At 36.2% G+C, this 27,824-nt stretch overlaps 1 protein-coding gene across 1 annotated transcript in view; it reads left to right on the top strand.

The window, feature by feature from the left end:
* Window positions 1–25,280, top strand: part of LOC139129273 (arylsulfatase B-like) — a 36,172-nt gene extending 10,892 nt beyond the window's left edge. The window contains exons 2-15 of the mRNA XM_070694918.1: window positions 163–274; window positions 844–895; window positions 1,613–1,716; window positions 2,245–2,351; window positions 7,043–7,107; window positions 9,636–9,737; window positions 10,108–10,171; window positions 11,239–11,336; window positions 11,782–11,924; window positions 12,272–12,330; window positions 12,628–12,745; window positions 15,135–15,178; window positions 20,302–20,394; window positions 24,806–25,280. Coding sequence (XP_070551019.1) covers window positions 163–274; window positions 844–895; window positions 1,613–1,716; window positions 2,245–2,351; window positions 7,043–7,107; window positions 9,636–9,737; window positions 10,108–10,171; window positions 11,239–11,336; window positions 11,782–11,924; window positions 12,272–12,330; window positions 12,628–12,745; window positions 15,135–15,178; window positions 20,302–20,394; window positions 24,806–24,885 — 1,241 coding nt within the window. The 3' untranslated portion in view covers window positions 24,886–25,280. The remainder of the gene's footprint in view (window positions 1–162; window positions 275–843; window positions 896–1,612; window positions 1,717–2,244; window positions 2,352–7,042; window positions 7,108–9,635; window positions 9,738–10,107; window positions 10,172–11,238; window positions 11,337–11,781; window positions 11,925–12,271; window positions 12,331–12,627; window positions 12,746–15,134; window positions 15,179–20,301; window positions 20,395–24,805) is intronic.
* The last annotated feature ends 2,544 nt before the right edge of the window (window positions 25,281–27,824 follow it).

The raw sequence follows: 27,824 nt of genomic DNA, 5'->3' as shown, positions 1-27,824 counted from the left end.
TATAATCTGAAGAGCTGATCCCATACGAGCAACAAACTCTCCCGTATGGATTTTCCGAATGCGTGATACAAGAGTAAGGGATTAGTGAACGTGAGCGACTAACCTCGCTAGCAATCACAGGTTAACGGCCTGTTCATAATTGATGCCTTGAATTCATTTCAGGGTGGAACGATATCGGTTACAACAACCCTTACGTCTTCACACCGACCCTGGATGCACTGGCACGAGATGGTGTCATCTTTAACCAGTCTTACGCCCAACCTGCTTGTACTCCGTGAGTATAATGTTAATGCAAAGGAAGAAACAAAACATACCAAAGCATCAGCCGGCATGACGTCAAGTATTTCTTACATTTGTTGCTTTGTAACAGCGTGTAAATACAATAACGTTTTGCGTCGTTAAATCATGTGATTAAATTTCACAGCAAAGAATGTTCTTCTTTGACGTAAATAAATGACAACAAGTTACCTGATAATGTTCGATATAGCTTCTCTTTAGTTTAAATGATTTAAAAATAATCTCACTTTTTCAAAGAAAACAAAAAGAAAATATTTTTGTTTGCTGCGAATTTTCGAAGATAGTTTTACCTGGAAGAATTATTTTTACCTTGCTCTTGTTAATCATGTACATATGTTTTATTTTTATGAATAGATTTTGCTTTTTTTAACTTTCTCTTATCTTTAGTCATCCACGCTCTCGTTTGTGCTTTTTTGTTGTGGATAAGTTATTCAGATGCCGTCTGAAGATTGTGGATTGTAAGGACTTATATTGACAAATAGATAATGTTGCGTCATTGTAAAATGATAATAAAATAACAAAATAACTCGTGTTTCGTTTACCGAGGTCTCGAGCATGTCTGATGTCGGGGTATTTTGCCTACCACAACGGATTTCAGGTATGATCGCGCTATATTTTTGTTTCCTATCATAGTTTGATAGAACTACAACCTGCTTACCTTCCCGTTTCGATGTCTGTTATGCACACATTGTATACAAAGAGCGCATTGTGTTTTTTATCGTACGTAAAGAACATGGTCTCCAAAGAGTGATGATTTCTCCTAAATCGATGGGTGTGTTTGTTTACCGAGTAGGCAGTTGATGTAATCGGAAGATACTAAAATTAAGAGACTAGTGAATGAAAACACCATCTGTTTTACGGTACCCTGTAGTTTGTGTAAGATAAAAGCACCATACGATCTGTACACACAATGTGTGCATGCCAGACATCGAAAAGGGAAGGTAAGCAGCAACGGGCTGTAGTGTGTGATGCAGTTCATTGAAAGTGTTGCCGGCAGAATGCTATTCCAGGGGACATATAGTAAAATGCACCAGCCGTTTTTCATGACAACGGAAATTCGTCAACTACATCCTTGTAGAGCTCAAGGTATCGGAGCTTTTGCGCGTGTCATACAGACACTCAATTAATGTGGTGCATCTTATCCAAAACTTAACAGCCTTTCATAGCCCTTATTTCACATCATGTTTACATGAAGATTCGCTAAGCTGTCGAGATTATAGCCACTCGATTCAGCTTATTGCTTTGTTTGTGCGTTTTCAAAAATGTTAAGGGTTCAAGGCTTATGCCATAGCAATAGCTTCTGATATTTCAACAGACGGAGGTGATGGATAAATGGACCCCCAATGGACTATCGCTTGACTTTACCATCCTACCTCAGGAACTGAAGGACCTTGGATATTCGACGTACATGGTTGGGAAGTAAGTGCAACGGTTGATACCATATTAAGGTTCGGAAGATAACATACTAAGTAAATAAAGATATTGCCAAAGTCAGCAGACAGCAGACAAACAGACAGACAGACAGACAGACAGACAGAGACATACAGACAGCCAGTCAGATAGATAGACAGATAGATAGAGACATACAGACAGCCAGCCAGCCAGCCAGATAGATAGATAGATAGATAGATAGATAGATAGATAGATAGATAGATAGATAGATAGATAGATAGATAGTAGGGTATTGTATGATATATGGTATATGGTATGATATGATATGATTAGTCTATAGGTAGGTAGGTATGTAGGTAAGTTGGTAAATATACAGACAGACATACAGATAGATAGACTGATAGATAGATAGATAGATAGATAGATAGATAGATAGATAGATAGATAGATAGATAGACAGGCTTGATTTCCGGATAGCTGATATCTACAAATATGAGCACGCCGTGTAAAAATCATAACAGTACAAAGCGAATGTATTTTTACGTTTCATTTTAGATGGGACTTAGGCTATTGCAAAAATGAGTATACACCAAATGGAAGAGGCTTTGACCACTTCTACGGTTTCTATACTGCCGGTGGAGACTATTACACCCACAAAAACGGTAAGTAAGTGTATCTTGGAAGAAAAGCAACTTAGTTAACTTAACATTTATGTTAACTTCTTTGTAAATATATTTGATTCCAAGAGTATCGATGGCAGTGCAACTCATAAAATAATTACAAATACGATCATAGCCGCAATGGAACAACAGCTAACAACAGGCGGCAAGATGTAGTTACCTGTCCTCAAATTTGAACGAATAGCGTTCAACTTAAAACTTTAAGTTAAGTACAAACATATCGACGTTAAAAACATTTTAGCATAAAGTGTTCAAAAGCTCAGCAAGTCAGAAAAAAACACATTGGTATGAAACGAAGAACAAAAAATCTAAAAAGGAGAATTTGCAATATTGCGGGTGTTTGCCTTAACTGTGTTATATCATATCCGTCCTCTTGCATCCTGTACGTCAAACTGAAACACCTTACTGTTTTGCAATGTACAGTAAATTCGAGTGAAAATACATCATGTGTATGTTTGCTAGAACCATTTTAAATTGCTTATAATTGAAAGTCACAAATATTTGTTCTCATTTAGTCTAGGGAAAAATGGAACAAAATGGATTTACGATTAGGAAACCACCCTGAAAGTGTAATGTTAATGAATGTGTTCAAAATAGTGTTTTATGTCTTAAAATGCTGCTGTAGTTTGACGCCTTGTCTCATGTGTCCTGTCTTGCATCAGAATCGTACTCACGCCATTATTTTATCGTATGGATCGGACACATCAGGCGGTCGTGCTCCTTTAGGATGGAGACTGAATTTTAGGAAGGCTATTTCACAACCCCCTTACATATGTGCGTGCTGTTGTATAATGTAACAATACTAGGATACATGAAAAGATACTGAATGTACCATAAGACACCTGCCATCGATGAAGCTCCACGTGCACCGCTGATCATATGATTACTGTCAACTGGCATTAGAATAGCTGCACTGTCAATCAGTTGATTCAGTCGCAATACAGCTTACGCATTTTTCAAGATAATGCTGGCATTTATGGTTTTGCTCTGACAAAGATTCTATCATATATACACAATAAAATGAATTAATGAAACTTTAATAAATTCAATTTTTTTTTATAAATTAGATATTTGACTCTACTGAGATTTATAGATGGGAAGGTATTTACAGCAAGCACAAAAGCTTCAATCAGGTTTTATGCATATCTAAAAAATTAAAATATTTTTGGTTGATTACGCGTCCGAAGTTCAAAAGTTTAACATTCCCCTTCAATCTGTTCAAATTTTAAAACAACTTTTCAGCGCGTATAATATCTACAAAGCTGCGTTCAAAAATTGTATTGAAAATGTTTGAACATATAATGAAACGTTACAACAATTACACGCTGCAATACATCACCGTCATTACTGGTGATCTTATCGTCTTTGTTTCAATTGCTTCACTGTATTGCTACTTAAAATTGCATACCAAATTAATTTTCCAGTGCCTTTTGTTAGAAGAAAACTGGCCAGGTGAATATTGTATAATCAATCGTTCTAAACTCATCTGTTCACAGATGTTAGACAATGTTGCAGCGATGTCAGTGTGTCTATGTGCATGTCTGTGTGTCCGTCTCTGTGTGTCTGTCTGTCTGTTTTTCTGCCCGTCCGTGTATCTGCACAATATCTCAAGAATGGCTTATCGGATCATTATCAAATCATTGGCCAGATTTGACCTTTTGACCTGTTTTTGGTTGGTGTTGCTTGAATATTTCATGCTCATTGGCAGAATTAATAATTTTAGAAAAAAACACATACATTGAGAACGGCTACATGGAGATGTTGATCACACAAGGATTCATCAGCCATAAAAGACATGAAGGGCTACATGTCTGATTATGTATCTGTATTCTCTCGATTGAAACTGACGAAACTCGGTATGTATATTGAAGATTCCGAAATTCAACATAACTAAAATCCATTAAACGTTTTTAACTTATAAACTAATTTATAATTTTCATATTTAAGAACTTTGCTAATTGGGCGATATATGCATTGAAGGTACTATGATAAGACATTATTGAAAGTCATAAAGAATTTGTATTTCAGCCAAATCCTAATTTGCATATTCGATGAAATTTCTTACAAGGATAATTGCCTGTATTTTAACTGAATAGTGCATATACAGATGAATACAGGCAGGAATTCATTGCTTGTATTCAACGCACCTGTACTGATATCGACATTGACTCATGTGAATTCACGTGTATTATTCTATAAAAAATAATGATAGAGGTAACTCATTAGCGTGAATTTATCTGTATTATTTCGTTTTAATGTGTTACGTAGGGATATCTTCCTTGAATAACTCGATTAATGTTGGCGAAATATGCTGTGTAATTTTATCACAGTAGGTTAAACAACAAGAGTTTGCATCTAAACGAACTTTCCAAATTAGGGGCATATATCTGCGTTGGTATAAAGGTGATGAAACTTGCTATGAATATTTGAGCTACATCGATATACTTTTGGATGAACTTCTTGCTAAGTTGAAATAACATTTCTTAGTAAGGATATGGATATAAAGTGACTTGATCACAGTTGACAATACTTGTTCAGAACATGAAAGATACTAAGTTAAAAACCATAATTGAAATTCATTATGCACATTTACTTCATCTATTACTAATTTGCATATATAACGAACTTTTCTTATTCGGGATATATATCTGGATTGCCTTGATCAAAACTGACGAAACTTGCTTTGCAAATGGAGGAAACTATGATAAGAAAAGTCAAATTAGATTTTTTGAACATTACACTAATTTTCATATTCAATGACATATCCTGATTAAAGAAATATATCTGGATTGGCTTGATCAAAGTTGATGAAACGTTCTATGTACGTTGAAGATACTACGATATAACATTATAGAGCGAATTCGCATTCTTTTTCGTTTGCTATTACTAATTGGTATGTTAAACAAACTTTCCTTGTAGGGCTATATCTCGATTGACTTGACTAAAGTTGACGAAACATTCTATGTTCATTGATGACACTATGATATAATATAACCAAAGGTCGGTTCGGTTTTGATGACCTAGAATATCCAACTACTATTGCTTATTTGATGAACTTTTCTAATTAATGATATAATGATTGACTTGATCAAAGGCGATGGTACTTGCTATGTACATTGAAGAAACTATGATATAAACTGTGACATAAGATATTAATTGAAGTTTGTTTTTCATTGGCAAGTAAATAACATGAATATTTAACTAGCTTTCCAGAGAGTGGTACATTTAAAACATTTATGAAACTTCTATGTATAGACAGTTGTGTTGTATTAGTGAAAGATATTTGTATTTCGTGTCAACCAATTAATCATGTGCATATTCAATGAGCTTTTACACTTTGGCACATAGTGCCTGAAGGACTTGGCCAAATGCTATTCCACTTAATATTTAGGGGTGATACAATGACATCAGTCAAGGAAATGTAGTACTTTATTTCAGCCTATCACATATTTGTAAATTTAATTGCGTTTGTTAGCTCCGCTGTCAGCGATGCGGAGCTTATCATTACGGGAGGGCTCAATTAACTTAGGCATACCCTACTTCCCTAGAGGATCAATTTCACATACCTGCCTTTCCTACAATGGCACTACAATAGCACCAGCTGGATTAGATAAACATAACAATGGAACATTCACACCTTAGGGATTAAAAGTCTTCTGTTTGTCAACCGAGTTGCTCAGGCAAGGACTCGGGTTTCAGGTACCATGCAAGTTAATGAAGTCGTCCCCTAATGTCAAAAAGGCTGATTTTCCATCGTTGTCTGTCGTCCGTCAACAATTGCCTTCTCCTCTGAAACCGCAAGTCTGATTGCTTTGAAGTTTTATATCCAGTTCAGTCGGGGTGACCTCACTTAAGTTTGTTCAAATCATGGTGAAATTTGCATATTTTTATTTTAGGGGCATTTTTGCTGTTTTTTGGGTAAAAAAATCTCCCTTTCTAAAGCATCGTGTCCGATTGCTTTAAAATGTGATGTGCAGTTTACTAAAGGGGACATCGAATTCAGTTGTGTTTGTTCAAATCGTGGTTAAATTTGCATATTTGTATTTTTCAGGCAATTTTTGTCAAAAAATATATTTCATCAGAACCGCTTGTCTGACAGCTTTGATATTTGGTATAAAGGTTTAAAGGGATGAGCAAAATGTGATATATTCAAATCATAATGAAATCTACCACTTTGCATTTTGGGGCAATTTTTGCCATTTTTGGTCAAACTTTCCCCAAAAACAAAACTACTCATTTGATAGCTCTAAAAACAACAGGTCAGATAGCTTTTTTTGACATGTTCATATGGATTATTTTATTGTAATATTTTCAAATTATGATAAAGTTTTCGATTCTGTATTTTTCAGCTATTTTTGCTTCTTTTTACTGGCCACTGAAATGACATATCAAAGATTTCTACATTCTTCATCAACACATATGTCAGCAATAGTTATTCGCTACATAACACAGCCGAGTTATATCGGCAGTTAGGTCGCTTGTATTTAATACGTGGTGAATATTGTTGATGATATCGATCATATCACTTTCAATAAAGTTGCAAACATGTTGCAAAAGTTTAAATTGCCAGAAAACTGCAATGTATACTGAAACACGTGAGAGTTTTCAGTTCCTATCTGGTTAATCAATGTAGTATTGCAGCCCCTCATATGTGATAATATCTATATTTGTAGGTAAGTTCTTGGACTTACGAGAAGATTTTACGCCTGACTTTGACCAAGATGGAGTCTATTCTGCGGTGAGCATTCACTACAATGTTCGTTTTGTTCCTTTCTTGTATGCTACTTTAAATTTTTAAATGTGATCCAGTGCTCCCAAATTTTCAACTTATTTTCTTGTCCTCCTCAAACTCATGGTACTTTTATCTAGAGAATTTGCCTGCTGATAAATAAAATTGCGTACTGTCTATATTGATATGTTATTGAAAGTTGAAATTGTACTTCAAACTATTTAAGTGAAAAAAGTTAGAGCTTTTCTCCGTTTGGATAATACACGCCATGAAATATTATTTATTAAATTTACTTTCATTCTATCCAGCTGAAAACCGTTGTCGTTAACAAACATGAAAAAAATTAAAAGCCGTTGCTCTGTAAAATATACATCATAATAAATTACCTATTTCCGCAATCAAGATTGCCGATTACCCTGTGATTACTATACGGGGAAACAATTTAACATTGCTACTCCATAACTTTCAAAGTAAGTTCCAAGACAAGTCATAGACAGTAAAAGAATTGCAATGGAAGACGGTCTTTGTCAGTGCAATAGATCCGGCCGTGACAAGTGTACGTAGTTGTCTGTATGTATGTCTGTATGTCTGTATGTCTGTATGTCTGTATGTATGTATGTATGTATGTATGTATGTATGTATGTATGTATGTATGTATGCAAATGGATTCATTAAAAATTCTTCTCTTGATACATATCCACCTGTTCTATCTCTTAAATCAGCATGATAGTGCACATTATTTTTACATTTGCGCCTCGTAAGCTTGGTTTTAAACTTACTGGTTAACAAATACTCGATGTATCGTTGAACAATGAATCCCTTTCGGCACCGATCGATCGAAGATATCGATATGGTCAAACGTTTTCGATCTTCATTGTCCCGAAGTTTAACAATCAGTAAAACAACACCTTACCTTCTTGACCGTCATTATGTGCAATTGATAGCACAGCAAAACATAGAAAGTAAGCGCTTGTCACCAAAACTGATATGTGCTGTTTGTTGTTGTTTTGCTGCCTAAGCTTTTGTGGTCGTGTCGATTCCACGAAATACATAGTTTGTAACTTAAAACTCCCTATCGTTAATACGATTGGAACTAATTTGGGATGATTGGAAGGTGAAGCAATGTCTGGTCAATCTAAAAATGTGACCTTATCTGCTTTTCTTTTCTTTCCAAGTTAGACACTTGTTGGTATGATTAATTTGTAATATTGCAACATTTAGCTATATGGCACCTACCATTTTTGAGAAATTTGAAAAATATGAATTTGAATTATCCCAAATTAGTTCAAATCGTGTTCGTTAATCTTTCTGTGGCATTGTTGACCTGTAATGCCGTAATGAATCGGTGCTCGAAAACCAGATGGGAGAATTTGCGGTACAATAATTAATCATATTTTCCAGTTGATGCAAAGAATTCTCGAAGTTGATCGATTTGGAGGTGTTCAACATTCAACGGGTAAAGCTTGTAATCAAGACATTCTACAGTGATAGAAACAATAACCTCCCTGAGCTACATAGTTTGTTAACTTACGTGTTCACACACGTGTTACATATGTTGATCTGATAGATATCGAATTGTCCAATGATTCATGGAGCAGTGTCAAGGAAATAAACAGATCATTTGCTTATTAAATAAAGTTTTGTTATAAGTGATTTAACTGTGAGAGTACTGTACGAAAGTTGATGAAACCTGCTACATATAATGTGGCTTACGGCATTGTCCACTTGCTTTCGTTGCCGACAATAAAAATGGAAAAATTATTCTCTCAATATTTGTACCCCTCTTTCGGTTTGTGGCTATGTATAGTTTTCATCTCTGGGATTTTTCAACGTACATAGATCTCTTTCACCTACAGGCATGCAAACCATGTTGTAAACAACGTTCGGTATCGCACAGTGTTGAACGGAATTGCTGAGCGTGAGACACACAGAGCAGATGACACAAATCTTACAGAAAAATCTTACAGAAAGCCATTGCCATCGATATAGTGCACCATTATCAACATTATCTTTTAATTAATTTATTAAATGATTTATCTCGTAACTTCTCATTTTTTTCAAATGCCTAAACCTTTATTCGTTTACTTACGAAAACATTGTTTTTCTCGCTGTTGGGCCACCGTGCTGGACAATCGTATGCATTATTATTAACAATAAGTTTATGCAGGGTTAAAGTTGCCATCACAAAATTCACTTATATTGGCAAGCCATAATGCAATACTACTTATACGTGCCTTGATCTTATATCAAAATTCTGCTGGCTAGAATATAGTTTTGGAAACCTTGATGGCTCTTGAAACGACTTGTTGCAGTGAGCATATAAGGACAAGAATTTACCTTTTAAGAGAGCATGAGTATGATACAGTTCGTATAGATAAATCTATCACTTAGCGCTTCGACAAGCTCTTTGGAGCGACACAAGCAACTGTTCTTAGAATTTCGACTTATACATTACAATTCGTACAGGCACTTTTGATTTGCAGAATGTATGCACAAGTTTATATTTTATGTATTTTTCATTAACTGTGACCCAATAGGAACTTTTTGCAGAGAAAGCTGCAAACTACGTGGCCAATCACGACAAGAATGAACCAATGTTTATGTATCTGTCACTGCAAAGCGTGCACGGACCACTGCAGGTAGATTGTTTATAATAAACATTTTCTAATGCGAGTCAGAATTCCTTTTCCATGTTTATATTTCACTTTTGCTATATGTTCAGATTTAGCGTATTGAGTAACCCACCTTGAAGGCAAGAACAAAAAAGATGATGTTAGAATTATGTACATACAATACCACTCTTTTCTCGTAGATGTTCCTCTTAGCGCAAGTGATGTCTGAGATCTGATTTGTATCCGTAAATAGACAGGTATAACCAACAAAGATTTAAATTGTTTAATTATGTAAATGGGGTTAGTACAGAACTGCAATGCAAACCCGTAGTGCGTGCTTCTTTTGTTTGAGGTCGTTGATATATTACTGTAATTCTTTTTTCTATCATGATTATAGGTGCCGGACAAGTACCTTGATAGGTTCAATTTTGTGAGCAATATAGGACGAAGAATGAAGCTAGGTAAGGGCATGGACAGAATAAAACATGAACTATGCTTTTCAGGAAGTGGATTTCGTCCGCAATTTCTAGTAAAAATGCTCACCCGCCCCTTCTCATGATCAACGAATATGTTTTGTGTCTTTTGATTATTGTTATGTATTCAACCGTGAAGTTTTCCAAACTTTTCGTTACCCTTGTATGTTAACAAATATCAGGAACTGTATGAACTGCATCGTTTCTCTTTCATAATGTTTAGAAGCAACAAAAAATAATAACTTAAATATTCAGATGACATCACATGACCCACGACGTATTTCTTTGTATCTCAGAAACTTCAGAGAGTACATAATAGTATACATGAAACCAATTGTTCAAAACTGTTGTTTTGACCGTTGATGACCTTTATCCTGCTGAAGTGTATCTGAGGAACTTCTAGAATAAGAATTGCAACAGTTTTTTCATTAGCCATTTTGTGCAAATGCTTGACTCCATGAACCTAGGGATTAAATGGAATAGTACGGTGGCAGCCAGAGACGATGAAAATAATGCCCATGGTGTAAGAATGATGTTAACGACCATCATGATCATGATCTTACACAATATGATGCTTTCATAGAAAGGGATGGTGCTTCTGATAGTGGTAACGGTTGCACTGAAAGACACGTACTTTTTACAACTGTTATTTTGTTCACAAATATGCCATTTCCAGGTTCATTCATCCATTTTTCCAAACAGAAAAAGTTTTCAGTGTACGGCGGACAATGACAAAGCAGATACCTAAAAGCCAAGGAACAGGGTTCTACGCTTTTTTTGTCTGTTACATTAAACTTTACGTGATTCATTTGTGATTCATTCGCAAGAGTGTGAATGCGATAATATTCCTCTAAACATTATTGTAAGGAATCTGTTTTCAAGTGATATTATAATTCCTATCCCTTTACAAGAAGGTTTCATTAGTCCTCTAAACTCTCCTTTTAAATCTGCCCAGATCCTTAGACGCTTGTTAATCTTTTCCAGAGGATCGTGCCAACAATTTCCGTGTTCACTAATAAATGTCTCACATATACTCCTTTTGTATTAATTTCAAGGAATGACGACAGCCATGGATGACACAGTAGCTGTTGTAGTCGAGGCCTTCAAGGAACATGGGTTATGGAATAACACTTTGTTGATATTCCTATCAGATGTACGTACAATATGAGAAGGAAAGAGGTGCTGAGATAGATTAACATATAGCTGTTTAGATGAATGGAATTGGAGAATAACCGCCAAACTACTAGTATCAAGATTAACTAAAACTGTATCAAGGTGTCAGAAGACGAATTGATTATTGAATAAACAAACTTGACAAATCAAGTACGAAAGCGCACCAAAGATTGCATAATTTGAACTGCCGATCGTCAGACTAAAATCTCAGTTGGCGCCAAGCACCCTTTCGACGACTTGTACAAATGTTTCCTGTCAACGTGACAATATAATGGTACCTTTTCCAAAAAAGGTTTGTGATCTATTTAAGTCGGCATGCATAATTATGTGACCAAGAAATATACTTCTGCGTGTCTGCATTAGAATAGGGCACACCAAAAACGTGGTTGCAACTGTCATCTGTTTATGCTTTCGTTTTGTTTCAGAACGGCGGACCGACAAACGAAGGAAAAGATGGAAACAACTGGCCATTGCGTGGTTCGAAAAAGACCTTATGGGAAGGCGGCACGCGGGTTGTTAATTTTGTTTATGGTACAATGCTAGAGAAGACTGGCTATGTAAACGATGGGTAAATGTGTAAATACATATACAAGCAAATACATTACATACATACATACATACATACATACATACATACATACATACATACATACATACAAAACACAAGCAGACAGACAGACCGACAGAAAGTATACTATATAACAAAGATGTGGGCAGATATAAACTGATAGAGGGCATTGTAACAGTAGAGTTATACTTGTGAAATGTAACCTTCTTCAGTTTCCATGATTCTGTCAGTGCATCGTTGGGGTCGAATTCAAGTGCAAAGTATGATGTATATTTTTGATCATGCATTGTTAGGGTCAAATCCAAGTTGAAAGTGTGATGTTTATTTTCGATCATCTATTCTTGCAGGATGATACATATCGTTGACTGGTTTCCTACTTTGGTGCACGTGGCAGGCGGCGAATCAGGTAATCACTGTCAAAGTTGTCATTTGCAATGCGATTACTTTTAGGCATGTGGCACAATTCAAGGGGTTGTTTATTTCTGATTGAGAGCGATGGGATGGGAAATTGTAAAGTTCCTCTATTTTTGTTGTTTGTTTTGTTTTCTGTTATTTTCCTCACTTTGCTTGCTTGTTTGCTCATTAGTTTTTTCGTGGTTTATCTGTTTTGGGAATATATTTGGATTACCACTCTTTGAAATTCTCATCTATACTCGGGCTATTTGTTGAGCTACTCAACTTAGATGTCAATACTTCGTTTCAGATCAAGACATGGACGGTCTCAATGTTTGGGATACAGTATCCAAAGGCGACCCATCTCCTCGTACAGAATTTGTTTACAACATTGACGTCGAAGAAGATCCCCCATATCAAGCAATCAGGTAAGAACGAAGATTTGAAACGATAAATTCAGTCCTGTTTCTTTTTAATAAGATCTCTACCTACAAGTGTTATCTCATTCAATCTGTAATTACCTTCTTTCATCATTTTTTTGCATTTTGTAATCTTCTTTCACACTTATATAAATTACATTATTACCTGTGAAATCATCTTACAGAAAAGTGGAGGTGTGTCAAACAGTGGGTTTCCACTTGTGGAAACTCACTATGTTATTATGTATCAGTGCCACACATTTTGCCTTGTACGCCACCATTTAACGACAAATCGTTTGGCTCCTTGAAGTTTGGGTTATATACTGATGAATTATCTAGTTATAATATTTGCGATATGAATGTGCAAGACAAGAGGGGCTACAAAGAGGAAGAGTTGATACGCTTCTCTTAATGTGTGTTGTTGTATGCACCTCCGTACAATGTTAACCTCGGACGCGTTTTATTGTACAATGGAGTTTCATTGAGTGTTCGGTTTGCTTTGTAGAACTCGACAAGTCTACATGTTACTTATCACTATAAAAGTCAAAATTTACGAAAAGCTATCTTTGGTATCTGAATACATCGATTGTTTCCCATACGCTGTCTGCAATCACTTCCAGGTCTTTATTTTAATTAGAGAATATACAAGTAATTTTTTAAAGCGCCTACTCGACCAGGCTATACAGAACAGTTTGACTAAACAGATTTCACTATCATGCCACAGCCAGAATAAACACACTAATCCTTCAGTTGTGATGATTCCTCTCCCCGTATAAAATGTCGATATTAATAGTCAGTGTTCTCAAGATTTAGCGAAACGGCAACCATTTGTACCATGATTCGTACATACATCAGATTAAGCAATATTAACACCGTATCGTACTTATATCGTTATCCCATGTACGGAAGGCCTTTCTATGTCTCGAAGATTCAGCCTCTTATTATTTAGACGTGTCCAGTAAACACCACGTTTCAAGCAGTTAATGAGAACAAAGGCGGGAACATTTTAGTGACAAGTCTTTTGACGTGGCAGGACGTGGAAGGACGGTAGAAACGACTCAAAGTAATGACGCTAACAACAAAACTTTAACGGCAAAATAGTCTATCATTTTCATACATTGTTTTATAAAGTTCTTCCACACATTTGTCGAGCATAACTACTTCAGTAACGTAAAGAAAATATTAAAAGGCGATATTAGTCTCCTTCTTGCTATTCTTTAAATAGTAATGTCACCTGTTCCAATTTTGCCACAGTTACCATGGAAAGAGAAAATCTAACCAATCACAGATTTAAGAAAAGGAGCAATAACTTAAACATCGGCCACTAATGTCTTGTCATATGATATAATATTATGATCAGCTAAGTAACTTCATATGTCTACAATTTGGAAATTAAATTTTGAATCAATACACTTCTCGGCCATTAGCGTAATGTTGCATTCTTTTTTGAAAGTACATTTTCGATGTTAATACAACTCCATTATTCATTCAAGTGCATTTTACATAAAAAAGCATTTTACATTTTTAAAAGTTAGTCCCTGATATATACTCTACCCAGCCATTAGTGTCCCCTAATTTTTTTTCGGAAAAAAGGAAAAGCGGGACTCATTATATATATCATAAGCAAGTTTTGTTCAAAACGCGCTCGCCTATAGATGTGCTGCTGACTAAATGATACATTTAAAGGTATCTTGTCACCTGTTCCAATTATGCCACATTTACCATGGAAAGAGAAAATCTAACCAATCACAGATTTTAAGCGGGTGGCCGCTTTCTAAAAACAGCGCCCTCACATGGGCATTTTGAATAACAAGGAATGCGCTTTGACCATATATGGGCATATTTAGATTTTGAATACCAAGGAACGCACTTTGATCATATATGGGCATATTTAGAGTACAGGTGACTGTATACCTTTAACATAGTGAGACATTCTGTCCACTGCTCCAATTTTGATTTACACACATCCTGGCCTATTTAAGCTTTATTACCTTCTTTTTGGTAAAATACAAGACTTTCTTTGACTAGCTTAACATGAATGGTACATCTTTTTAAATAAGCATATCTGTGTATTATTACGAGTTGTTTTGCTGAATTTGACTTCTATACATTGCCATAGCCTGACAGAATCATCCGCCGCCAATTTATCTCAATGCAAAAAGAAGAATGCCACACAAGGACAACAAACAGCAAAGGAAAGAGCACCCTCGTCTGACCATTTAATTTCGCTTTTTAATACACATGACTACTTTAAAGTCCCGAGTCATCTAGATCTCACAAAGAGGATTCCATTCGCTGGCTCCTCTGAAAACTTGTCTACGATAATCTGAGATGTAGCTAAATGTTTAAGATCGTTCAAATTACAATATCTTAAATTCATTGTTCCGTCATATTTCAGGGTGGGTGACTACAAACTAATACATGGAAAGGCCGGTAACCCAAGTAAGTGAATTACTCGCGTTATCGGATATTTACACACGCCTACACCCTATTTGGTGTTTTCACATAAATTTGCCTCCAAACTAAGTTGTAATCATGGAAAATTGCTTCCATCAATATCTTAAGATCTCATCATATTTTCACATACCATTACAGAACCATCAATTTTGTAAAATCTTGGAGCTATTATTAATTACGCGTAGGGTCGGAGGAATGTGAGGAGGTCACTCAAATTGAAACCATCATGAGGGTTGCTCAAAATCTGGAGAGGAAGAAGGGGCTACTTAATTTTAATGCGAAATAAAACACCTTTCAGATTGCACTAAACTGCACCATTGCACACATCTATTTGTCAAAGTTTTACAGGATCCAGGACAAAACTAAACTGTTGTGAATTTATCCTCTATTGTCACGATACATATATTTTTATTGACTACATGTAGTTCAATAATCATTTTGACATTTAAGCATACAATATTCAAGTTTTTGATTTGAAGCTGGCAGCTGAAGAAATGACACAAGTTCGTAGATTTTCCATTACTGCATATTCTTTGATCTTCAATCTCTGGCAAACTAAGAAATGCTTTTTCCAAAAAGTATTGTCATTTTTTGGTTGTTGAGTATTGTGACTCAAACACAGATTACGCAAAAATGTAATACAAATATCAGTGTCTAATTTCATGTTCAAACAGTTTTACTGAGTGCAAAATAAATTGAAAAACCTATCAGATACACCATTCAACACATCAATTGCTCAAAATTGTCAATGCAAGATAGGGAACTGCCCCTCTGACAATTTCCACTGAGCCTCTCTTGTGTTCTCTCCCTGTACTTTCAAATTCTGCCTAGTAAGATATCCTAGAAAAAAACTCTGTCATGATCATGATACCCATCCAAATTGAATAATATTATATGGTTGGATATTTGTCATAGCGTCAGCTTTTACATCTGTATTTATTTATTTATTTATTTATTTATTTATTTATTTATTTATTTATTTATTTATTTATTTTATTTATTTACACTTGTTCTGAGCGACCGATTTACTCTAATGAGTAATATTCTTCTCAGCCAACGCCAATAAATACAGCAAACATAAGTTGATAGGATACAAGAAAAAACAAAACAATAAAAAAAGCAAAACAAATCTTTTACAACGAAATGCGAGTCATAATAAAGTCTTTCAATAAACTTTTAAACTTATTTTCATTACATGCGAGTTTTACGTCAACTGGTAGGCAATTCCACGCTTCTGTCGCTCTATAATGGAATGTTCTTTTGCCAGCATTTGAAATACAACATGGACCGTAGAAAATTAACTGTGACGCTGACCGTATTAAACAAGACACGCAATGCTCTCTTTTGCAAAATGAAAACGTTATCCAAATTATATTCCGTAGTGTTACCCAAACTATGATACAGTAATCAATCGAACTTTGGATTAAACCATAATATAACACAATTCAATTATTAAGTGGGATAAATGGGCGAAGTCAGCGAATTAGACCAATCCGTTGACTTAGTTTCTTACATAGATTATCGACATGAATGCTCCAAGATAAAGTTCATCAAGAACCACTCCTAATACAGAACTATGTCGTACACTAGATATTTCACAACCTCCCATCATTACAGATAAAAAATTGGCATTTCTGATACGACCAAACTTATGTGGAGTTGTTGTAATATGTTAGAAACATTAATACGCATAGAATTACAGGCTATCCAATTAGAAATTGGACGAATTTCAACATCTATTGCATCATTTACTTCTGTAATATTTTGACCTTTAGCAAGAAGTGTTTGATCGTCTGCATACATGTGTAAACTTGAAATATTGACAGATAACGGCAGATTGATGAGATCAAACGCTTTCGACAAATCTAGAACAAGAGCACTATTTATATAACCATTATCAATATTGAATAAGATCTCATCAGTCAAAATAATCAAGGCAGTCTGACAAGAAAAGTATTTTCATAAACAAGATTGATTGTCAAGAAGCAGGCCCATACCAGAAAAATAACTAAATACAGCATTGTGCATATGTCTTTCCAGTATTTTTGAAAGTGCCGGTAGCACTGAAATGGGACGATAATTAGACATGTCATTAATATTACCCGTACCTTTGTAAAGTGGAATAACCCTGGCACATTTGAAGGCAGTAGGAAAGACAGCATAAGTTATGCACATATAAAATGAGGAAGTCAAAATATAAGAAATTACAGATGCTCCAATTCTTAAAAGTTTAATATTCACATTATCTGCACCAGTAGATTTTGCTTGTAACAATGAATTGTATACAAATTCTTTCCTTATAGGAGGTATGTCAAACAAAGGGAAACTGCCAAGAGACTCTCTGTAAATTGCCCTAGTAAATCATAATTATCAGTCCGACTGGACGGTGAAAAACAATCAGAAGAACGTGTGAAAAGGCGTACAAATAAATTGGCATATCATCATGTTTTGTATAGCAACTATTTTCATTGGTAAACGCTGAGTTTCTCGAGTTATTCGAGTTTATCACACTATTGTAGACCTGCCATATTGTAGCAGGTTTAGATTCATTACTGGTCAACATGTCATGAAAGTGTTACTTTTTTAGCCTTAGTAATGAGGTGCACTACATAGTTACGGTTAAGTTTGTAATCGTTCCACAAAACTGGTGATGATGACGTCTTGGCGTATCGAAGAGACAAGTCACGCGTCTTCATAGCTTCCAGGATGTCACAGGTCAACCAAGCTGGTTGTCTAAAACGTCTGACGCGACGCTCAAGTAAGGACTGTTCATATCACAAATCTGATTGAATATTGAAATCCACATATCAAAATCAGCATTCACATCATACCTATTATGTGTCACTTTGTGTTGTTAGTTTCACCTTTTTCAACCGTCATCATATAACCGATGATAATCTAGCAGAGTACATCAGGACTTGAAAGGTCTTTACTATCGCTGTATTTTTGTAAATTTTACAAAAACGTGTTTTGGTATTTAAATTTTCTAAGTCAAAATCTTTGAGTCATAGAGGGGTTGCTCAAATTCATTATGTTTAGCAGGGAGTTACTCGAAAGTTTTGAGTTTCCGACGAAGTTTCTCCGACCCCTCCAGGCCGTACAATAACAACGGCTTCCTAACAAACTACATATAAGTTGAGTTTTTCATAGTATTAGCTGCCCCAACCTCTTTGTGACAAAACTTCGTAGAAACATTATTTATGTTATGATTTTCATATTTTGCAATCAGAAAATAATTAAGACAATAAATTGGAAAGGCTTAGGGAAAACTTAACATGGCAATAAATATATTAATCATTATCATATACCTAGATTCACGTACCCGTGTAAACCTATGGGAAAAGGCGCTCTTACAGGTGTGTAATAAGTTGCCGTATCACGCCCAGGTACACTTTGCCCTAATAAGGTAGTGTGCGCGCTTTTTCGAACTTTTCGTTGTCGTTGCTACGCGCGTTGCTATCCACGTACATTCCATTCGAAAGCACGTCAGCGCGAGATTCGAACCCGTTTCTATGCGCTTCGCTTGTAGTTTTCAAGCAAATTGTAGACAGTTCGAATCTTATTCCGATCAAAATTAGTTTAAAACAAGTGCTTGATAGTCTCCTCTCAAAGTTTTGCTGAGAAAGTGTATTTTAACGAGCAGGATCAACTACTCATCTGTGCTCATTCTGTAATGACATTGGCGTTCGCATAGAACAAGCTCGTGACGCGTTCCACAACAGAACAAATGACAACATCGCACATATTAATCCGCAAAGTTGCGAGGCTCATGTTTTTTTTTAATTTACGCCCATAACTTTATCAAAATTTTATTGATAAATACTGAAACATATCACAACCGTTCAATAAGGTATATGATAAAACCTTTACGGCCCAGATACGGGTTTTGCGGACCTCGGTCGTACGGCGTACGGGCCCTCGCACGCTCGGGCCCTTCCGCCGTACAACCTCGGTCCGCAAAACCCGTATCAGGGCCGTAAAGATTAATGTTGTTTTCCACATTATTATTGTGAATAATGCATACATTGTAGAGATTGCAACGACAAATTTATTACATTCGTACTTACGTTGTCTGGACTATGCATAGGCAATCTTCGGAACCTCCTGACACATCCTTTTAAAGGCCACGTTGATTGTTCAACATTTTGATGACAGGTTGTAAGCATTAGTTTAAACTTAACTTATCATGCCCTTAGGTGTAAAATGCACTCCATGTCAGTCCCCGTTGATTTAACCCGGGTATTTTGGGTTTCATCTGTCTGGCAGCCAATTAAAAAAAATCCGTACAGAGCGGCCAGTACCCAAACTTAGTATAGTTTGTTGTTACAACTGTATGTGATCAAATCTGGCGGCGAGAAAACCAATACTTTTGAACGGCTTCTTTGATACTAATCTCTTCCTATATTCCCAAATAAAACGATTATGAACGAGCGAACACTATGTCACCGACTTGTTTTGAGGGCTGTCTTTGTAAATTATTTTTTAATCTACCTACTGAAACATGCTTCGTTTCTGACAGTAAACACCTTTCAGAGTTTTTCCGTGTATAGACACATCATAAACATATTCATGGCGTATTCTCTGGTCTTTGTCAATGGTATACTATTTATTTTTGTCAAATCTACAATAAGGCTGTGGAAATAATAAAGGTTTCATAAAAGTTGAATCAGTATGGACAATGACCAGAAACAAACAGCGTTCCAGACAATCTGTTAAGTAAATCCCGAAGGAATTCGCTGTAGATATCTCTATTCCCCTATCAAAACCGAATATATGAAATCCTGTACCATGCAAAAGAGGCGCAACTTTCTCCTTGAGCAAGTGGATACTCTTAGTGCCTTATGCAGGACTGTGCATACCCACCCAGAATGTAATGTATACCTGTACTGATAAAATGATGACGTGCCATAGTGTTTACTTATGCTCAGCTTATTTGATGTAAATTGCTGTCATCAATTTGAAATATTAACAAAGCTGAATGCAAGACATATTCTAAAAATCCAATAATGGGGTCATTTAACTATCACATTTACGATATGACATTATAACGATAATTAATACATGGTTTTGTTGACCTGTTTAATTGACAAAAATACTTCTATTTTAAGGTGATTGGGTACCTCCTCCCGAAGACGATAGCCTAGGAGGCATAGAAAATGGCCGCATTTATAAAGCCTTCACCAGGCTGTTTAATATAATAGGTAAGACTTTGGGCTTACTCTCTCATTTTAATACCTGAAAATGATGTCTTTCATGATCGAATACTTATGTATAAGGACAGAATAGCGTTTTTCACATTCAAAACCATATGTGATAGTTTCTTTGGTTTACATCTTGACGAACAATCTTGTTACGTTCGACCACAGAGTAATATCATAGACAGAGTGGCAACACCTATTGTTTAAGGCGTGAAGCGGTTACGTAAGCAATCCATGTTTGCCTCGCCTCACGAAGCTCTTGGCTCTCTTTTCCGAAGAGTGCCGACCATACACCCTTCGGTAATTTTCGGATTTTCACCAATTGTTAAGCGAAAGTATGTTCGACAAAGCTTGTGTTGTTGTTGTCGTGTGGTGCTGATCGGAATTGATGTGCTGGCGAAAACGGGAGTGTTTTTGAGCTTCAGGAAAGTGGTTTTACCGTTTTAAAAATTCCTCTCATATTTTTATGAATATATAATGAGTGTGTTTGAACCAAATTTGAAAGTCTTTTATCGATACTGTCTGGTTTTACTCAATGGTTACGGTCAGTCATACCGTCTTTTACACGTGCGCCAAGAAAGGACATGTTTATGAAACTGCTGGCGTGTTATGTTTTGATTGGCGTGAGGCAGTGTTTCTGGCCTGAGAGCTCACAAAGTAACTATGGTTGCTACGCGACTGGCAGTACGATGCCATCTCATCGTATGTTTCGCATAATCTCGTGTAATTATCAACCACAAGCCAAGCCTCCAAAAAGTTTAACACCTTTTAAGCTCATTTTAATATGAAAAGCCAATAGTCTACCGAGACGACCATGGAACAAAAGGCATGCAAGTGTTGCCACTCTGTCTATGATATTACTCTGTGGTTCGACTATAAATCTGTAGGGGTCATAAGTTGAATTAGTTATGTAATACATCGGTATTTAAGTAAGCTGGCGTGTACTTCTGATTAGACGAGAGGATGTAATACAGTTGAAATATATATCAGTGCTAAAAAAGGATACATCAACAAGCTACTTTTGGTCAACAAGGAAAAGGATGGATTCGAACAAATCCACTAATACAGTAGCTAATTTAAAGGCATGTTAAAATTTCAAATTGGTTTTAGACGTCCTGTTCCATAAAAGTAAGGTCCGAGACATATGTCCCGGCCACAGTGATTTGTGTTTCCGGCCTTATATGGTCCGGTTAAAGCACACTGATTGGCTGGACCCTTTCTCTCAGGTCTCATTATGTAGTGATCACCTCACTGCAATGTGATTAGGTGCCGTGTGTCCTTGTCATAGCCTCGTTCTGTAGAGAGTTCGCTGCCTCGTAATAGAGTGTCCAGTGACTTACTGGAAACCGTTGTAGTAACCAGTCATTCCTGGTGTCACCAACTGGTTCGGCCACGACGTGAAGACAAAGACAACGGCGCAAAATCCACACGAAACGTAAAACAATTCAATTTGGTTGTTTAATTTTACACTGCACGTCATGGTGTTCAGCGATTCCACCTTTTAATTGAAATATTTAATGTGGTCGGTAGCTTACATACTTAATGCATATCCGAGTTTTTTTTGAAAATTTGGAAAACGTTTGGCATGGTTGTGACATCCTGTAAAATGTGGAAAGAAGTCTTTTGCGAACCGATTACATAACATTGACAATGGTTAAAGTGTACGTGCACTTGAATCATGACTCTAATGATCATCATTCGCTTAAATTTTGAATATCGCCTCCGTAAGGAGTAATGTCACCATTAAACCATCAAGAAAGTAGGGACGTTCAATAGTGATGTTGTAAATATAAATATTTTGGAGGAGAAATGTTGATGTGGTAGATTTACTGATACTGCGATTTAGTTTTGAGAAATATCAATAGCATTTAAAATAAGAAAAAAGATGAATTGTACAGGGCCATACTGTTTTAATCAGTTGGCGATTAGGGCGTAGAGATAGTTATAAGTACACAACGCGTGCTTTTCCAAAAAATGGTTGAAATACTGTAATAAAATAAGAAAATGAATCATTATATCTTGAGTACTTGCTGCTAATAATTACATTAACTGTTGCTCTCCGAACCAAGAGGGAACGAATGGTAAAAGGCTGTCCGACCGCCCAACACTTCAGGAATCGTTCCTTGGCCAGCTGGCAGTAAGCCAACTGTGATGTACCAACCAGTGTACATCACGAATAATACAGCAGGTCTTTTCGCATCAGGACCAATCAGAGTGCTGTATTTGTACACGCAAGCTGGTATAGTATAAGTGTAAGCTGTGCGAGCTCAGAAATTGTAAACGTCCCTCGTATTGCATAATTGTTACATGGATAACACACCAAATAGGTTAACAGTCGATGGTTTCTATACTGTTCAAAATTTTTGTGTTAAGAACAAATTTACTGTAGAAGTGACTTTAGTTCACACCAGCACCGGTCAAATTGAATCGTTACTAGCCAATATTCGAAGCCTAATAGACACGCATTGTTTGAAGTGGTGGACAGATTGTTTCTCTGGCGAAGTCGGCCTTCTGTCTTTGTCTTTGTATGTTGTGATCTAACGACATATCAGATGAAAACACTTCAAATGACTGGTATCCAGGAAGTACATGGAACACTACATTACGAGGCAGCGAACACTACAGGACGAGGCTAAGACAAGGATACAAGGTAACCAATCACAGTGCCGTGAGGTGACCACTACACGATAATTAGATATAAGAGAAAGGAACCAGCCTATCAGGGAGCTGTAAGCAGAGCTTATAGGACTGCAAACACCAATCACTGTGGCTGATCACCATACCGTACATGTCACTTTCCATCGTCAGCTTCAGTTCCATTTCCGTATCCGAGTACGGATGTTTGCTCATGTGTTCACACACTTGAGCTAATGCCATAGGGATATATATCTGTCCGCGTGTATGTGTATGTGAGTGTGTGTGTGTCTGTCTGTCTGTCTGTATACACGATAACTCAAAAACGCCTGAACAGATTCAAGTCACATTTGATAAACAGGTACCATATGTTACTTGCAAGACTTGATAAGATTTTGCTCAATATGGCTTGCATATTAAAGAAGTTATGCAATAATTTCATAAAATTTCATGAAACTTTTCACAGATGACAATCTCAGATAGCTATGATGATACTGTGAGTTTCATGTCAATTATCTGCTCATTTGAATATTCTATGAACTTTGTAATAAGTGAAATACCTCTGAAATTCTTGCACCAAATTTGATGATACATAAAACAAATGTTGATATGATATATAATTGTACTTTAAAGCATTGAGCAGTGTCAAGTTGATAATAGCTAATTTGCATATTTTATGAAGTTTTGTAGTTAGTCGTAGAACTCCGAAATAATTGCACCGAATTTGATGAAATCTACTGCAGATACTTATCAGACAAATATCTAACTTTGGCAAAAAGCATTTAGTAGGTTGAAGTTAATTAAGGATCCATTGGCATATTTAATGAACTTTGTAATTAGGTATATAACTCTGAAATTACGGCACCAAATTCGGTGATAACTTCTACAGATATTGATCTGATAAATATCTAATAATACCGCGAAGCATAGAGCAGTGCCATATAATCAAATAGCTCACTTGCATATTTTATGAAGTTTTGTAATTAGTCATATAATTCCGAAAAAACCCTAATTTGATGAAAGCTGCTGCAGACAATGATCCGACAGATATCTGACTGTATTATAAAGCATTAAGTTGTGTGAAGTTAATTAAGGGTTCATTTACGTAGTTAATGAACTTTGTAATTAGGTATATAACTCTAAAATTACGGCACCATATTTGGTGAAACCTGCTACAGATATTGATCTGATAAATATATAATTATGCTACGAAACATTGAGCAGTGTCAAGTTAATTAAGAGTTTCTTTGCATATTTAATGAACTATGTAATTAGTGATATTACTCCAAAATTACAGCATTAAATTTGATGAAATGTGCTATATATGTTGGTCTTACAGATATCTAATTGTCCCATGAAGCATTGAGCAGTATCAGGTTAATAAACAGCTCATTTGCATATTAAATTCAGTGTTGTAATTAGTGATTTTATTCTGAGAGTACTGTGCGAAAGTTGATGAAACCCGCTGCATATAATGATATAACAGATATCTGATTGTTCTGTGAAGCGTACTACTATTAATGAACCTGCTGTAAACATGTGAGCACATTCAGTTCACATCTGGTTTTGGTCCACCTCGCAGGCGTATACAAATTTGATTAGGCACGATTAGCATTCCCTAGCGCTTTTTCCTAATATGTTGCCTATTGTATCCGATTGTTGTGTGAACAGTCGATCTGCGTTATGAATATTCCCGTACTAATTGTTAAGTTAACCTTGTGTAATAATTCACATTACATACCTTTCTTTTTGTGTCGTCAATATCTTCTGCTACGCAAAGATGATCCGACGGAACGCAACGACCTGAGCGAGGCAATGCCCGACAAATTGCAGAAATGTTGGCACGGCTTGAAGAACTGAAAGAAACTACCTACCCGGTTGAGTTCGTTTTGCGGACGAAAGAAGAGGCATCACCTAAAAATTTTGGCGGTGCCTACTCACCTGGGTGGTGTTAGAGAATGATCTTGCGAGCCGCCAGATTTAGATCAAGCCCGCTTCAAATATATCAAATGTCGAAATGATGAATTCTATTAAGTAGTTCAAAGAGATCACATCATTTTCTCAGTTAATTAATGGTGTCATAATTCAAACAAAACATTGGAGAAGTAGAACTTTTGCTTACAATAACATGTCATTACATCGTATTTTGATCAGTTGGTTTTTCACGATTACTTTACGGATCAATATTATATCATTCACTTTCTCTCAGTCTTTCTGTCTGTCCGTAAAAATATAATTTACTTTGCCAACCTGGATTTGTGTGTGTTTTTTGATCCAAGCGCATGTCATTCGAATCCGTCATTTCGCAGATAGAGTCCAAGTCATGGTTGAGTGTGAACACATATTTTCACATTCATGAAAACACAGAAAAAGTGGTCCTCCGGCATACACAAAAGTTGCTTAACAACCAATGGCAAAATAAGAGATAAATATACTTCATTCCTTATGTGGATTCAGCAAATAGATAAAATTGGATCCATTGCTTTGAATGACGGTGTTTACTTATTCCGAATCAGTGGAAACAACAGATAACAAGGTATATTAAACGGGAAGTTACAGGACCGTGGGACGATAACTGATTATGCAATCATTTACGTACTACACGTTTTGAATTTTCATGTAAATATTGATTTATCAGGAGGTAAACACTGGAGATAAACACAGTCTGTCTATTACACACTACAGGGAATTTGGAGTATTAAATTATTACCTTCTATCTGAATGTCAAAATCGCTGTCTCCGCGGGTGAACACGATCATATTCCGTACCTAGGAGAATCATAAATCCCTTCCACCGCAGCATCTGTCTACCAGTCAGTGCGAACAACGAGTGGAAATACAGCATTTTAATTCTACAGGATGATGATAGTTTAGTTGCTCAATTGAATGAATAAAACATAGACACAATTTTCGTATTGGCAAAACAGACGGTACTGGCAGATTTTATGGCGAGTATCTTGGCTGCGTGGTGACGTTATTGAGGTGACATTTAAGATGTTACAGGAAATGATACAGCTGTTATGCAACAAAAATAGAACTAACAACTGTGATATTCATGTGTGCTGAAGCTTGAATTATTTGAGAAGTTGATGACAAATTCAAACTTAGTTTTTTACCCCTTTTTGACGCAAGAACATGTGGCGGCGCGGGTAACCCGGGCCTCACGGTCAAGAATAGTCCATACTTTCAAAAGACACTTGTCTGTTTGTGCTGGTTTGACCTTACTTATCTGATTACGAAAATTTGGAGCAAATGTGCATTGCACTCCACTTATCGGTAATCGCTTGTAATATTTGTCACGAATCAAATGACTGCTCGACAGTAAACGTGATTCAGACAGATAGACAAACAAAATGGCTGGTAAAAGTGCAGTAAGAATTTGACATAGACACATTCGTATTGGATTTTCGTATAGGATATTCTCGGCCGGTACCGAAGACTCAATCGATGATAGGATCACTCCCCACATTCTTTGATCCTGAAGCAGTTGTTGCGACTGAAAATTCAAAACAAAATTGAGCCTACGGGAAGAAGAGTAACTTGGTTTGAACCTTTTAGGCTCACACCTTCGTCCGCTATATTTACTTTGACCAGCTGGGGTAAACACTGCTGTGACCGTATTATAAATATGAATAATCACCATGAGCACTTTCGTGACATATGCAATTAGGGGTAAATGGTTGTACAGGGAACACATTTTGAAACATTTGCGTTCCTAGTTTTTCAGTCTATTTTGATCTCAAGTTTAGTCGCTGTATATTCACAGACATCAACTTCATGAACCAATGACAATTAACGCCTGAAACATGACAAAGTAATGATATTATTGAACCAAATACGTCGGCATGTCCGATCAGTAGCTTGGTTTAACATTTGCATTGATTTACGATAATTCGGCTTTTATAGGGGAAGTTTTGTTCAAATGTCTGTTCAGAATAACTGTAATGTGCTATCAGTACTACCGATACCGAAGAACTGCTGAACTTTGATAGTCCTCTATCCGTTATGATAAATTGTATTGTTAAATGAGTACATTTTTTTCAAGATGAAGGCGTGTATACTAAGAAACGAATCGTTTAATATATTGTAATACATATAGCTCACATGATAAGGTTCCAAAATATAAGGCAAGTTGATGACATCGCATTAGAGAGGTGGGCTTCCTCGAGTATGACACTGCATAGAATATATGATATGGTAGAAGCTTGGTTGGTCAATTTCTGTATCGTGGTTCATTTCATTGTTTACAGTTATGCTCAACGGAAAGTAGACGATGAGATTAAATAATACCTTACTCAATTAATTAATTTGTTAATCTTGTCTTTGAGAACTTGCCGCTCGCAATCAATATTGTGAGGTACTAGTGTAGTTTTAGAAATAAAGTGTCTGATGTAAATTAGTAATTGAGTAAGGTATCATTTAATCTCATCGTCTACTTTCCGTTGAGCATAACTGTAATACAAGCAATATATGATGGAGGTGGGAAGCCAATAGTACACAACGAAATAAGGAAACCAGACTTCGTACTAAGACATAAGCAGGCGCAATGGATTGTGTAGGTCGCGATGGCATACAGGACAAAAGATCTGATTTTCATACTTTTTTTTATTTTACCTGCCCTTACCGTATATTATTTCATCTGATTTATCGTGCGCCCAGTTAAAGCGATGTATTCGTTTCTTCGCGTCGATAAAGTTTTATGTGCGATGTGTGATAGTGAGCATGCGTGTGTGAGTGCTTCACGAACTCTACAACGTGTGGAGCGGTCTCAGTCAGAAAAATGTAACAACTTAGCCGGCT

This window comes from Ptychodera flava, chromosome 1 (genome assembly GCF_041260155.1).
Source record: "Ptychodera flava strain L36383 chromosome 1, AS_Pfla_20210202, whole genome shotgun sequence".
Taxonomy (NCBI): domain Eukaryota; kingdom Metazoa; phylum Hemichordata; class Enteropneusta; family Ptychoderidae; genus Ptychodera; species Ptychodera flava.
Note: the sequence above shows the minus strand (reverse complement) of the source record. Positions and strands in the feature narration are given on the sequence as shown.